We start from the raw sequence: 15,027 nt of genomic DNA, 5'->3' as shown, positions 1-15,027 counted from the left end.
TGATTTCTGACTCTATGAATTTACTTATTCTGATTATTTGATATCAGTGAGACCATACAATATTTGTCCTTTTGTGTCTGGTTGATTCCACTCAACATGATGTCTTCAAGGTTCATGCATGTTGTCATATGTATCAGCACTTCATTTATTTTTATGGCTAAATAATAGTCCATTGTATGCATATACCACATTTGTTTATCCATTCATTGGTTCTTGGACACTTGGGTTGCTTCCGTCTTTTGTCAGTTGTGATAATGCCACTGTGAACATTAGTGGGAAAATACCTGTTTGAGTTCCTGCATTCAATTCTTTTGAATGTTCCAGAAGTGGGATTGCTGGGTCATATGGTAATTCTATAGCTAATCTTCTGAGACACGTCCAAACCGTTTTCCATAGTGGCTATAGTATTTAACACTTCCAGCAACAACCAACAAGTTCCTATTTCTCCATATTCATTCCACACTTGTTATTTTCTGGTGTTCATTGTTTGTTTTTTGTTTTGTTTTTGTTTTAATAATAGCCATTCTAGTGGGTGTGAAATGTTATCTCGTTGTTTTGATTTGCATTTCTCCAATGGCTAATGTTTAGCATCTTTTCATGTGCTTATTGGCCATTTGTATGGCTTCTTTGGAAAGATGTCTATTCAAGTCTTCTGGATATTTTTTACTTGGGCTGTATGCCTTTTAGTTGTTGGGTTGTGATATTTCTTTATATGTTCTGAATATTAAACCCTTATAAGATATGCGGTTCCCAAATATTTTCTCCATTCTGTAGGTTGCATTTTTGCTTTCATGATAAAATGTTTTAATATGCAAAAAAAATTAATTTTGATGAAACCCCATTTATCTATTTTTTCCTTTGTTGTTCTTGCTTGTAGAGTGAAGCCTAAGAAACCATAGGCTAACACAAGCTCCTGAAGATGCTTCCCTATTTTTCTAGGAGTTTTATAACTTTGGTTCTTATATTTAGATCTTTGATCCATTTTGAGTTAGGTTTTGTATATGGTATGAAGTAGGGGTCCACATTCATTCTTCTGCCTACAGATATCCAGTTTCCCCAGCACCATTTGTTGAAGAGACTAATCTTTCTCAAAGGTGACAATTTTATGAGTAATTCATTTGCCAGGAATTTGTATAAGTTTAAAAATTGAAGTTCCTGTGTCCCATGAACTCCCTCGGTCCCAAGCACAAAAGAATACTTGGTCACCTTACTTTCAGAGGATATTTGGTGATGTTGGAGACATTTTTAGTTGTCGCAGCTGGGATTGGGGATGCTACTGGCATATAGTGGGTAGAGACCAGGGAAACTGCTAAACTTCTTCCAGTGCACCAAACAGGTCCCCACAACAAGGCTCATGTACCCCAATATCAATAATGCCAAGGTTGAGATACCCCAGCAAAAGCTGTTACTCATTTTTGTAACATGTAGGTAGAACCTGCTGGGATGACTTCATGAATGCAATTATTTTAATTCTCAATAAAGTTTAAATGAACGTTTCTTTATCCCCCGATAGACCTTATTAGGCCTTCTTTGTTAGTTACAAAGAAGTAATATTTAGCCCCCTCTTCTTCGTGAGTTTGCAGTGTGGTTATAGCAGAAGAATAATATTTGAGGGAAAATGAGAGAACAATTTCAGGCAATAACCAATTAAGTATAAAGTGATCACACAAACAATATGTATTTGAAGAATTTAAGGATGAGAGATAATGCAAAAAGAGAGAAATAATATCGTAATCCTAGGTTACATGTCTAGCACCTGTAGCTCTTAAATCATATCACACTGTTTCAAATCCCATTTGCTGAAGGCTCAGTTGGCCAGTTTGTACCAACTCAGGTTCACAGAAATGCCAGAGAGGGAGTCCTGCTTTGCTCTGTCAAAGCTCAATTTTGCATCTTTCCTCCTCAGCTGTCTCTCTTTTGATAATAGCCCACACAATTCCCCAGGCTAGATACCTCAGAGTTATTTTTAATTCCTATTTTTCCCCCTAACACCCTGGCCCCTTGCTTGCCAAGTTTTATCAATTTTACCTGTTCAATGTCTTTATTTTTCATCTACCTCTGCTCCATTCACTAATATGTTCTCCAGTTCAGATTCATGTAATATACACTCCTTCACTCCTCTTTACCCTTCAGGCCAGTGTTCTGTATATATGATATAGATTTCCAAGTTTTGAAATGTCTTTTTTAATGTATTCACATATCCAAAGTCTCCCACTCCTTCTAATCCCAGATAAAATGTTTTTTTCAGGGCGCCATACAAAATCCCTTCATCTAAGAGAAGCACTTCCCTTCTTTCAACTTTTGTGACACTTCTTTCCTGCTCATTTAACACCTTTTACATATACTGTAACTATTTATGGTCATCTTATCCTGATCATCTTGTCCAATTCCAGCAGCACTTCTATCACAGGGCTTTGCAGAGATTATTAGACCATTGATAATTATTGTTGATTGAATGGTGAGGACAGAGATGACTTGATGCCCAACCCCTTTCTTTCCAAGGACCCCTGGATTCAGGCAGTTCTTATGACTCCTAGAAGATAAGATCCCCCACCTCTTCTCAAAGAGATGTAAAAAGTCTACTTAAAGTTCACGGTACCAACAGCAGGAAAATGACTACATATTGAGACCTAAAGAAAGGGCAAAATGTGTCTTATTTCTGGGCAGTGTTTTCTGCTAGCTACTTTACTTCTTCATCTAGTTGCTACTGCCTTTGTCTTGCCAGGTCAGCCACTGCTGCTGTCCTCAGTGCAGCCATCTCCAAAGCACTAATCCTTGTCTGGTCTTGGTCCGATTTTCTTTGTGCAATCCATGCCCCTACTGTTTGTAACGGATAGCTGACATGGAAAAGAGGGTAGATATTATGCACATGTGACTATGAATGTCAATTTTAAGAGATTTCTTGTCGCTAACACTTTAGATTTCTTTTGCCTATATGTGGTATGTTTTGTTATTTTAAAATAAAAAAAGTCATACCAATTTTATTTTGTAAATTTAAATCTGTGAGACAGCCAGGGAGAGGAGAGGAGACAGATGGTCTCAAGATGTACTGATAGGTAAAAGAAAAACAGCTAAGAACTAGAAATTGTTCCAGGTTTCCAGGAAAATAAAGCTATATTTGGAAATTATTAACACATTGCATGTTCAAGTCATGTATGAAAAAAAATATGAACACTTCCTGATTTAAAAACCTAGAATAAAAACCAGCACCTATTCCTTGACTCAAAAAAAAGAAAGAAACCAAGAATAAGAGCAGGCCTGCTACATAAGATGAAATGTTCCAATACTATTAGCAACTGGAATCCAATATCACATTTAACAATGGAATTTTAGAGGAATTCCTACTCAAATGAAGGCAAAATACATAAACTCATTCTTACCATGATTTTGTAACACATTTTGGAATGCTAAGCATTCAATCATGTTTAAAACAAAATTAAGAGGATGATGTTAGAGAAAATATTTGTTTGCAGATGATATAATTGTTTACTAGCAAACTTAAAACTTTCAACTTTTGACTGTTATAATTAATGAATAACAGTCAACTTACTGGAAAAAAATGCCATAAACCAATGGTGTATGCAGTTAGAAAACATAATGAAATACATAACAGGGACCAAAGGATATGTTGTCTTGGGGAAAAAAGTCTTAATGAGATACCTGGAAACTATATAAAAAATAAACTATGATATTTTACTAAATTGTTTAAAGAAGAAGACTTGAGTACATATGGAATTACATGTTTTAAATTAGGTTGGCTGATACAGCAAAGATAGTTATTTTCAAATTAACTTGAGGTTAATGCAATGCAATCATTTTCTACAGTGTGGGAAAATATAAAATTGTTCTGAAGTTCATCAGGAAATACAAACAAGTGACACAAAGACAAGTTTGTAAAGGAAATATGATTTCATGGGAGTGTGTATGGATAACTCTTCCAGAGAAAAAATTATGTTACCTTTCTTAAACCAATGTGATACTGATCACCAATGTGATATTACTAACAGAATATGCAGAGAGATCAGTGGAACAGAATACAACACCCAGTTAGATATATAAATGAAATATAGGCTAAAGGAGATAATAAAACTAAAGGAAAACAGAAGAGTTAGTCTATAAATGGAACTAGAAATTTTAACTGTTTTGAACATTTATGAATCTAGATTCACACTTCAAAAAACGCACAGAAGTTTATTGCAGATAGATTAACGAATTAAGTTAGATTTACTAAAATAGTTCATTGATAGACTATTATGAAGCCACTAAAATGGAAACTACTTATAATATAATGTTGGACTAACTTTTTCTTCTTTTTGTTTTTATCTAATTATTATAGTATTCTGCTATGTCATGTATTACTTGTTTTTAAAAAAATGGTTATTTTTCACTTACAAGAATGAATAATCTATATAGAAAGGCCACAAGTAATAGTATTTATTAATTACTGTGTATACACTCTCCAAAATGTGGACATGACTATTGCCCTTATTGACAAATAAGAAACCAAGATGGAATAAGATACTTTATGTTCACTCATCAGCTGTCCATTGTTGTGCTTCAGGCCTTATTTGAACTCAAAAGTCAAGGTCATCACACTCTTCTGAACTAAATCCAGGCTGCCCAACTTTCAACGCAGGACATGAGACTGGGCCAGGAAAATAAAGATGGTCAGAGGTTGGGGGTGCAGATTCACTGTTCGTGCTCCCATTGCCAAAGAAGTTAGTGACTAGTGGCCATACAAATTAGAAAATCATAGGATGACATATAGGTGTCGCCTATTAAAGGTTTAGAAGCCAAAAGGGTTTAAGAATGGCTGGTACAGTTACAGCAGACTGTGGGCAAACCTCTAAGGACACAAGGAAGCCAGTGAGTTCTCTTTGTAGGGAAGAGATACATGTTCTCCATATTTTACGTATTTCTCCCTAAAACTTGATTAAATCCACCCATGAGACCGTGCTTCCTCCTCCCTCTAAGAAACAGGGAGGGATCATTTGAAATCATTTGAATGGGGGCTCATCAACAAGGCAGAGGTGGAAAGGAAGCATGCCAATTCATATGTTTTGATACTCACTAGCCTTCCTTCCCTAAAACCCAAACATTCAGCTGAATGCCTTAGGACACATATCTGCTATAAATTCATTTTTTATCTAATTTGTCTGAGATCTAAGCTTCCTGTGGAGGTCTGAGATCAAAGGATCTGCTTCCTTCTGATGTCGGCGCTGACATATAATGTGTGCTGACTTAGTTCTGTCTCTAACCTCACAGTGGGAGGTGGCCACCCTCCCTGGGCACCTTTACACAGTGAACTTTCATTTCAGCTGGGGAGTCTGTCAGGTATGTTGCTGATTGGAGCTGCCATGTAAATAATTCATGGGGAGATTTTAAGTGTTTGGGTTCTACAAAGGAAAATTATGCCTGTGATAGTCTTTTATGAATAGATGCAGACTTGGAGAACAACAAGGAGGAAAAGATTTCCAATGACAAGCTCTCAAAAACAGGATAACAGTGCTTTCAATGGATTGAAAATAGGTGACATGCAGCGTTTGATTCTTCTTATATGAATGGTATTGGTTTTACCAAGGGATGCAAATTCAAAGCCTTTTCGTTTTTTCTTTTTTAAGTTTGCTTTTACCCGATAATTTATTCTTCTTGTTCTTTGGTTATTTGCTGAGCCTGATAAACCATGTCTTTTTCTCTGGGTGTAAGAGTGGTTAGGGAGAGGACACCAAGCTAAGGGCTTGGCATCAGACTGGGAATAATAAGGGGATAAAGTTGATGGACCAACAAATTTCCTTCCCTCAAGAAACTCACAGTCCTAAGAGGAAGACAGACGGTTGACAAGGAAAAGTGACCAATCATAGAAGCAGCTGCACGGGTTAGCAAGTACTGAGGCACAAATCAATACAATTTGAACTGTCAAGGAACAGTTCTGGAAAGAGTCAAAGATCCCATGGGGAACTTCACAAACATGAAAGTTCTCGTAGCTCCAAGCAGGAGAATCATCCTGCAGTTAGGTGGTCATGGCAGATATGTGCTAGGCAAAAGGACCATGGAAAAGGAGAGAGAAGAGAGTACTAATATACGTTTAGCAGAATATTAATCAGTAATCACAGAATCAATGTAAACCACATGATTATCTTGTACTGTTCCAAATCAAAGTTGTATTGTATCTACTTATGTAATTACCTTTTCTCTTCCTCATCTTATTTCCTACTCACAGCTAGTTTAATTTGAGGTGGGAAATTGGTATCTTTTACCACTAATACTTTCTCTTACAGTATGATGCAGACAAGATTACTTTCTCCTAACACACACCAAGACAGCTCTCACTAAACTGAGAGAGGAGCATAATAGATTAAAAATTAGCATGTGCATTGTATATAAAAGAGCGGTTAATGATTTTCAAGGAGAGATGTGAGAAAAGCAAGGACAAGAAATGTAGATGACAGTATTGCCACCATCCTTTTAGGGGCTTAGGCCAGTTCTCAACCTTTTATCCATTGGAAGGAACATGAAAGATGACATTCGCATGTATGTCACATTCCCATGCATGTATCTAACCGAATGTTCTTCTCAACTCCCCCTCACAACCTTTAACTTTGCACCGTATCCAGCAGTACTGAGAGCACAGGCTCTGGAGTCTATAAAGTAAGATGTGTCACTACTTTCTGCTAACTTGGGTGGCTTTCTGTGACTCCACTGTTTCATCTCAAGAAAAGGAGATGATAATAGTACTTGCTTCAGAGGGCTGTTGTAAGGATTTGATGTGTGTCTTTCTATATATAAAATATATATCCATATTATATATGTTCATATATATGATATATACATGTATCTATCAACTTAGAACACTGCTCAATGTGGAAATTGCTATTATTGCTACATGAGTGTTATTTTTAATTATTATTAACATTTTCTGTCTTCTAAAAACACATTTGAATGCAAAGAAATAAGGTTATATTTTGAATTTTCTTCAAATCTTCTAAAATCTATAATAAAGATTTTAAAAATTGAATTATTATACTTATTATTTATAACAAATAAGTTGATACATGCATCAGTATATAACATATTATGAGAATGAGAAGATCTAAGTTAGAAAATATTGTTTGAAGGAGGTGAGATAGTTCACATGAGAATAAAGAATGCAGAGAGCCTTGAAAGCAGAATAAAATGAATATTTCAGGCCTAGGGTGTGTTTTAAGATAATTCTTAAATAATCTTGGGTAGAAGTGGGGAAAGTAGCAGAAAGAATTAAATGTTCAGGTTTGGGATGCAACCAGAAAATAAAGCACTATAAATATATAAGTTTAATATATAAAATTATATATATGACTTTAAAGAAGCTGTATTTGAGCATCTAGCTGAAAGGACTAAAATATTGAAGGTAGGAAAGTGTATATTTTTAAAAACAATGCTTGTAAAATATAAGGCTTATTCAAAGCCAATATTTACCCTAAATTTCCATGAAATACTCCTACGTATGGCACTCCTATAATCGTCATCATCATAACAGTAATAACGCAACCACAATACAACAGATCTTTATAGAATCCTTACAAGGTGCTTTAACACGTCATATCCCATTTGCTCTCATAACAACCTTATGAACTATCAAAGCATGTTATCCTATTTCACCAATGAGAAAACTGCAATGAAAGATTAAATTCCTTTTTCTATTAAGCCTGTATAAGCATATATAATCTATTCAGATAAAGGTTCCATGGTTTGTCAGATTCTAAAACCTTTACTTTTATCACTGCTCTGTGAATGAGTTTGCATGTACATATGCACAGATGCATATACACACATGCACACATACACAAATACTACAGGGTGAGCACTAGACCATAATGGAAAATCAGAACAGTTGTCTGCCCCGTCTCCAAATCCCTTTGTTATCATTATAAACCTTTTTAGATGCTTGATCTAAAACTCTCCCTACTTTCTAGAACACTGCTCTTAAAAGAAAAGGAGGCTATAGAATGCCAATATTCAGTTAACCATAAGATAGTTACTAAGCAAAGAAAAGGGATTAAGATAAGGTTGATGTATCCAAGAAGGTTATAATTTATTGGGAAGACAGGGAAAATATGTAAAATAACAGATACTTATGTCATTTTATAGCGATCATACATTAACCATTCATTAGCACCTGCATATTTTCAGGAAGTCATTTTGACACCACTAATACAACCTAAGAGGAATATTTTATTTTTAATTGTTTTGTCTTATTCCCACCCAAGAGTGCTTTTGGGTTTTTGATGTAGTTAGTATGTACTTTTTTTAATTTCCCTAGATTACAATGTTTCTTTGACCCTTTATTTCCTCACTTACAAAATTTTAGTGGTATTAAAATCAAGGACCCATATCTCGGTGTTGAGTAAATATTAGCCTTGTTCCCTTCCCCACATATAGTATAATTGGACTTAGAATCTGCTGATTCTGCTCTTAAATATATTTCTTCAATCTGGCCTACTGATCTGTATTATTTCTTATTTAGACTATTGCAATAGCTTCCTAAATGACCTTCTTAACTCTCTTCATTTTCTTCCTTATAGAAAGACTATTCTTCTCAAGATGGAAATATTATGCCACTACCCTATTTCAAAACTTTCAAGGAAGAATCCCTATCTTCTGTGTGATATATTCCAAACCCCTTAGAGTTATTAAGGTTCTTTAGAATATGACCTGTACCTAGTGTTCTTACATTATTTTATACCAGCCCCTACCTTGTACATACACCTACATCAATATGAACAGCCTAGTTTCTCAATGTCTGGAGAGGCTTTCAGGGCCCTCAAAAGCATCTGCCTTTGCAAATGCTACTCCTTATATTGTAATGCCTCCCATCATAGTGTCGTTCAAAACTGAAAAGTCATCTCTTTGTGAGGTCTTCCTCATCTCCTAAGCAGAGGTAACTAATTCGTCTTCTGTCTTCCCTAGTGGTCACAGTTCTATGACACCACTTACCCTAAGGCTCTAACTTTGATGGGTGTAGAGGTCTATCTCCCCCCTGGACTTTGAGCTCTTGTAGAGCAGGGACATGTTCCCAGGAGCTCTGTCATCCGGGAGCCTAGCACACAGCACAGTCTCTGTGCATCTTCCTGTTTAATGTCTGCCTCCACCTCTAGAATATAAACTCCGTGATATTAAGAGTGACTCTTGATCATGTCTATATTCTCATCCCTACCACATAGGAGGTGTTCACTGCATCATAACCTATGAGCAAGTGGATTACTTCTCCAAAGAAGAACCACTGGGGGCTCAGAACAACTTCTCCTATTACCCAGTTTGAGCAGCTGAAAACAGAGATAATGAATGAATTAGGAAAAGCAGAGAGACTAGAATTTCTTTTGAGATAGTGAATCTGAGGCACTTTTAAAACTTGAGTGGAACTGTTTCAAACCTTCAGATCCCCAGGTAGTTGGCCAAAAAATGCAAATCAAACTAAGGGCTGGCATGTAAGAAAATTGCTAGAATGGAATATGTGCAAAAATATAAGCAAACTCAAGAATGAAGGAAAAAGAAGCAACAAAGTTAGACATCTAGGGTATTTCTTGCTTATATTTCTTGTTTATTTGTTTTAATATGAATTTGTATAATGTTTCTGTATGTCTGAACGATGATGACAGATATTAGCTATTAATTTAAGATACAGTATATTAATGAAACTGTAGACAGATTCAAGAAAAGATACTTGTGGAATCATATTTAATAATAATATTAAGTGGCTAAGTGCATGGTGACTAAGCCAGACTAAGTTAGATTTCTATGTCTACTCTTAAAAGCTGTATGATTTAAGGCAAATAATTTAATCCTCTGTACCTTTTTTCTGCATCTATAAAATGAACATAATAATAGTACCAATCTCAAGGGGTGGCCACATGGATTAAATGTACTTAAAGCATGAAGGACAGTGCCTGGCAGGTAATGTGTACCATTTAAGCATTAGTGATTAGAATAATAGTTATTATCTATGGAATCCTTACTGTATCACAGACTCTGGACTGGTGCTTTGCATGCTGCATCCTATTTAATCTTTAAACAATCCTAGGAGATAGATAGTATTGTCATCATTCATTGTTATAAATATGAGGAAACTGAAGCACAGATAGGTTAAGTAAAATTTATATAGTAAACCAGCAAGAAAGGGGGCAAAAAAGAAAACCTAACCAAGTTTATTTGATTCCAAGTCTGTACTCTTAGCTGGTAAGCTATATAGCTTCTAGGAACTATCTTTTACGTATTTAATGACATAAACAACTGTTTTGGCAAGCTTGACTTAATTGTAACAGTAAAACTCTATATAAGAAATCCTCAATTTTTCAATTAGTATGAGAAGTAAGCTCATTCATATGGCATCATCATGGTTTTAAAAGCAAGAGATGTTACTGCTTATATAATGTCTCCTTCAATGAATTGGTCCAGATTAGGACAAAAATGCCCAGATCATCTGTTTATCATGGTCAATACCAATTTGTACCCTCTGAACTGCATTTTAATTCTGTTGAATAGGAAAATAAAATATAGATGAAATGTCAAAGAAAGAAAATAATAAATAAAACAAGATGGCTAAATTAAATACATTTCAGTAAACTTTTAAGCAGTACTTGAAACTAATATAAAATTATACAACTGAAGTCCAGAGAGGCTAGGTGAAGGATGAAAGGCACAGAGCCTGTTAGCAGAAGGAGAACGTAAACCCTAATTTTGTGACTCCAAGTCCAATGTTCCTCCCATTATTACATGATGATAAATGTACACACACTTATATGGTTGCATATGCATCTATATTCTTATAACATATGCACATGTGAGTTTTCATGTTTTTATAAAATCAAAGATGTTAAAATTGTAAATATGACACCAATTCAAAGTATTCGATTAGAAATTTTTTTAGAGTTCATTTGAACACATTCCTCAGTACAGATGTGAACGGACCTACGTAGTAAGACCTGACAATGTTCCATTTGTCGTACTTGAGATATTGTGCCTACATTGAAAATCCTTGTTAGTGTATCAATATCATAAACATGTTTTTCTGGGAAGCAGCATTATCAAATTTTAATATTGAACACTGAAGATTAATTACAAGTTTGAAAAATTTACTTTGACAGATAGGAAAATATGTCTCCACGTGCATTTTCCAGTGTGGCTGTTTGGCTGGAATGATGTAGAAATTGGCATGGCTGTTTTAGGAAGTGGGTCTCTCTGAAATAAGAGACAATAAGCAGCGTCCCAGTAACTCCCCTCCCCACCCCACACACCCTTTCCCAATCCTCTGCGCTTCTCCTGGTCTGCACCTCCCACTTGTATCTTCATCACACTCTGCCTCTCCTGGTCCTCTGATTGCCTCATGGCCAGGCAATAGGAAGGACTCAAGGGGCAGTTAGGGTATGAAGCCAAGCAGGATCCCCAGACTCCTCAGTCAGTAAACAATACATAGCAAGGCAAAACTTTAAAAAAATTTTTTTCTTAATAATATAACATATATACAAAGCAAGGAAAAAACAAAAACAAAAACGAATGGTTTTCAAAACACTCTTCAACAAGTAGTTACAGGACAGATCCCAGAGTTTGTCATGGGCTAACTCAGATTTTTCCTTTCTACCATCATCTCAGATTTTTCCTTTCTAGCTGCTCCAGAATAAAGGAGACTAGAAAGAATAAGTATTTTTTTATCATCACAATTGGCTTTTTTTCTTTTTTTTTGTGAAAAATAACATATATACAAAAAAGCAATGAATTTCAAAGCACAGCATAACAATTAGTTGTAGAACAGAGTTCAGAGTTTGACATGGGTTACAATTCAACAATTTTAGGTTTTTACTTCTAGCTGCTCTAAGACACTGGAGACCAAAAGAAGTATCAATTTAATGATTCATCAGTCATATTCATTTGTTAAACCCTACCTTCTCTGTATAGCTCCACCATCACCTTTGATCTTTTTTTTAAGTGACTGTTTAAAATTCTTGCTTTATCTGTGACCTTATCTGGAACAACTGTCTCTCTCTTGCTTACAATGCCTCAGCCACACTTTTCTATTTCTCAAACAAATCTCTCTGTTTTATACCCCAGGACCTTTGCCCAAGCTCCTTCAACTGCCCTAATTCTCTTACTCCCCATAATTTTACATGGTTCATTCCTATTCATTATTCAAGTTTTAATGCCTCCTCAGAGAAACCTTCCTGAACTCCACTCTATGGTATACTGCTGGTCCACATTATCTTTTTTTTAATCTTCAACAACATTCACCACTACCTGATGTACTACTAGTCCAAGATGATTTCTTGTTCATTGATCATGGCTCAAGCTCCATATGAGTAAGGACCTTGTCTGTCTTGTTCACTGCTGTAATCCCTGATGTAGAACAAGGTCTGGCATATAGTAGGTGCTCAATAAACATGTAGTCCATGAATAAATATGGGCCAATTATCCTCTTGAATAAAACATCCTAAATGAATTGAGAGACATGATCATATATAATGAAGGCTGATAAAAACAAGCTCTTCCTTACTCTACCTATTTAAACTCTCAGTGTGTTCTTAGGAAAAAAATATATATTTCCAAAGATATCTGTAATTGATTAAGCTGATATACCTCAATCTTTAATTATTTGGCAATATCTTTTCAAGAATACAAAATATCCAAAATGTGCCATCAACTGAGAGTGAAATCTATTTCTTCATCCTCTTCTTTTCTCAGACCTGAGGATGAAGGTCACACTGGGCAAGCTGAATGAGCAACCTCACCAGTCATCGAATGGAGTGTCCAGAAGGAAGGCCTGCCGTCACACCATCCAAGAGGATGGCAGCCATCGAGAAGAAGCTGCTGCACCTGCCCCCAAGGTTTCTAATGTCACATCCCATGGGCACACCTGTGCTTCAGGCACTCCTACTCAACAGGTGTACCTGCAGGAGACTAGAACCTGGAAGGATGCCCAAGAGCAGTTACTCACATACCAGTTGGCAAAACAAAATCAGCTGCTGATGATCTGCCCAGACCTCAGACAAGAGAGGCAGTGGTTACAGGGTCAGAGTCGGCTGAGCAAGGAAAGTGGCAGCTTGGGGCTTTCCCAAGAGAAGAAATCCTCATGTGGGGCCACTGAGGCACTCTGCTTTCATTCGACACATCTGGAAACTATTCAGGAACAGCTGTGATCAGCGTGTTATGTGAGCCAATGGGCTTAAAGACAAAATGTTCAAAATATTTCTGGAAATGGGCAGAAGAGATGAACTTTGACCTGTGGATATAACTAAGTAATATGGACTCTTGATTCCTTATTCAACTTTAAAAAAGAAGACGGGGATGGCCATGGTGGCTCAGCAGTTAGAGTTCTGGCCTGCCATGCCAGAGACCTGCGCTCGATTCCCTGTGCCTACCCATGCAAAATAAAAAAGAAGACAGGTCCTCATGGACTGAAATAGTGCCCAAATCTTACTCCAATGACAAGCAAATAATAGATTCTCAAATACTTGTTAATTTTTTTACTTGTTTTTGACTTGGACAGTTACCTTCTTGATTTCCTCGTCTTAAAAATGGTGTAATACTGATTTATACCAGTAGGGGATGTCATTCAGCTTCCTCTGTGATGACCACCCACAAGGCTTTCTGTTTCTCTTAGGGAAGGGCTCATGAGAAGCTCTGGTCAGCTACAGTTATTTCTACACTATTAGAGCAAAAACATTCTTTCATCCTACAGGGACATTCGAAGGACTAGAGAAGATCCTGCTCTGTGGGTCGTCAAAGCTAACCTTCCAGCCATGAGGCTACTTCCTGTTTTTTTCCAAGCTGATTTTATTTCAAGGTCTAAATTCAATCGTTATCAGAAGCCCACAGTAGTGCAAACATTTTAAGTTTGCACTTCCTGAGTATTACACTTGAAAATTGATCTTCTCCTGGGCTTTGCTGAGATTTAGTTAAGAACAAAGATGTACAGATAACAAGTTTGAAGGAGGAAATTGTCCATGGATCAATGTTATGTTTTTTTAACTGGCTCATTAGTAGCCTGGTCAAATGTACAACTGGAAGAAAAGTGTATTGGAGGACTAGAGTTAACCAAGTGGTTAAGTGGACTACCGGCTAACTCTTTCATCAGGAAATGTGCTTTCTGGAGAAAACAATAAGCTGTGCAGGGAAGCAAAAGCTCAGATGATGGGCATCCTCTTTAGGCTGTTCCAAGTTCTGAAGATTAGACAGAAGATCAACTGGTGTTAAGTTGGGGAAGGATGCTAGGGGTACTTTCACCGAATTCATTCTTTTATCCAGGACCTTGTGTTCAAACTTAAAGGATACTTTGAGCAACCTGGCTGTTCAAAGTTGACTCTGGATCCCAGCCTTATACTCCCAGGGACTAAAGCAAAGGCAGCAAAGGTGAAGAAATTTTTCAAAAAGAACTTGCTCTCAGCTTCTCCCTAGCAGGATTTTCCCCACTCTGAAAGGTTAATAGGGTATCCTGTGTTGCATTTGGAACTGAAGCAGGAAACACAGTCTTCTGTTGCTGAATCTTCCATAGTGATTCCCTGTAATTAGCCTCATAGGAGGTATTGGCAGAAAGCCGCCATCTGCGAGGCATCAGCAGGAACGTATGTCTAGCCTATCATGATTTGGCAGGGACTTTCTCAACCTCTTTGTCCATTCTTTAAGTGTCTTATGGACATCTCAAGCCTTAAGGCTACCCATGAAAGGAGTTAGGCATTCTTGTGAGTGATACCACTTTGGATTCTGAGGGAGATACAAGTAGACATCAAGGTCTGTGCTCTCTAAGGACTTTCAGTCCAGGCTATCTGGGAGTGGGGGTGGGGGTGGGGGACATTGAAAGGCTATCAGACCTATAGAAATTTACTCTGGAGGAACAAGCTGTTACCTTCAGGATAAATCATGCTTATAGACATATTTTGTTTGGGCACCAGTAGTAACAGAAAAATAATTTTGAAGGACTTAATGTAGAACATGCCTTCTCCAGTTTCATTAGTCTCTGTTACAATGAGCCCTTTATCCCATCCTTGTAGCTTCCTAGTCTCC

The 15,027-nt window shown here is 36.7% G+C and overlaps 1 protein-coding gene across 1 annotated transcript in view; it reads left to right on the top strand.

Annotated features, from left to right (window-relative positions):
• The window catches only part of PKHD1 (PKHD1 ciliary IPT domain containing fibrocystin/polyductin), a 499,663-nt gene extending 484,884 nt beyond the window's left edge, over positions 1–14,779 (top strand). Inside the window, 1 exon segment of the mRNA XM_077162050.1 lies at positions 12,709–14,779. Coding sequence (XP_077018165.1) covers positions 12,709–13,163 — 455 coding nt within the window. The 3' untranslated portion in view covers positions 13,164–14,779.
• Positions 14,780–15,027: the final 248 nt, after the last annotated feature.

This window comes from Tamandua tetradactyla, chromosome 5 (genome assembly GCF_023851605.1).
Source record: "Tamandua tetradactyla isolate mTamTet1 chromosome 5, mTamTet1.pri, whole genome shotgun sequence".
In the NCBI taxonomy this organism is placed as follows: Eukaryota; Metazoa; Chordata; class Mammalia; order Pilosa; family Myrmecophagidae; genus Tamandua; species Tamandua tetradactyla.
Note: the sequence above shows the minus strand (reverse complement) of the source record. Positions and strands in the feature narration are given on the sequence as shown.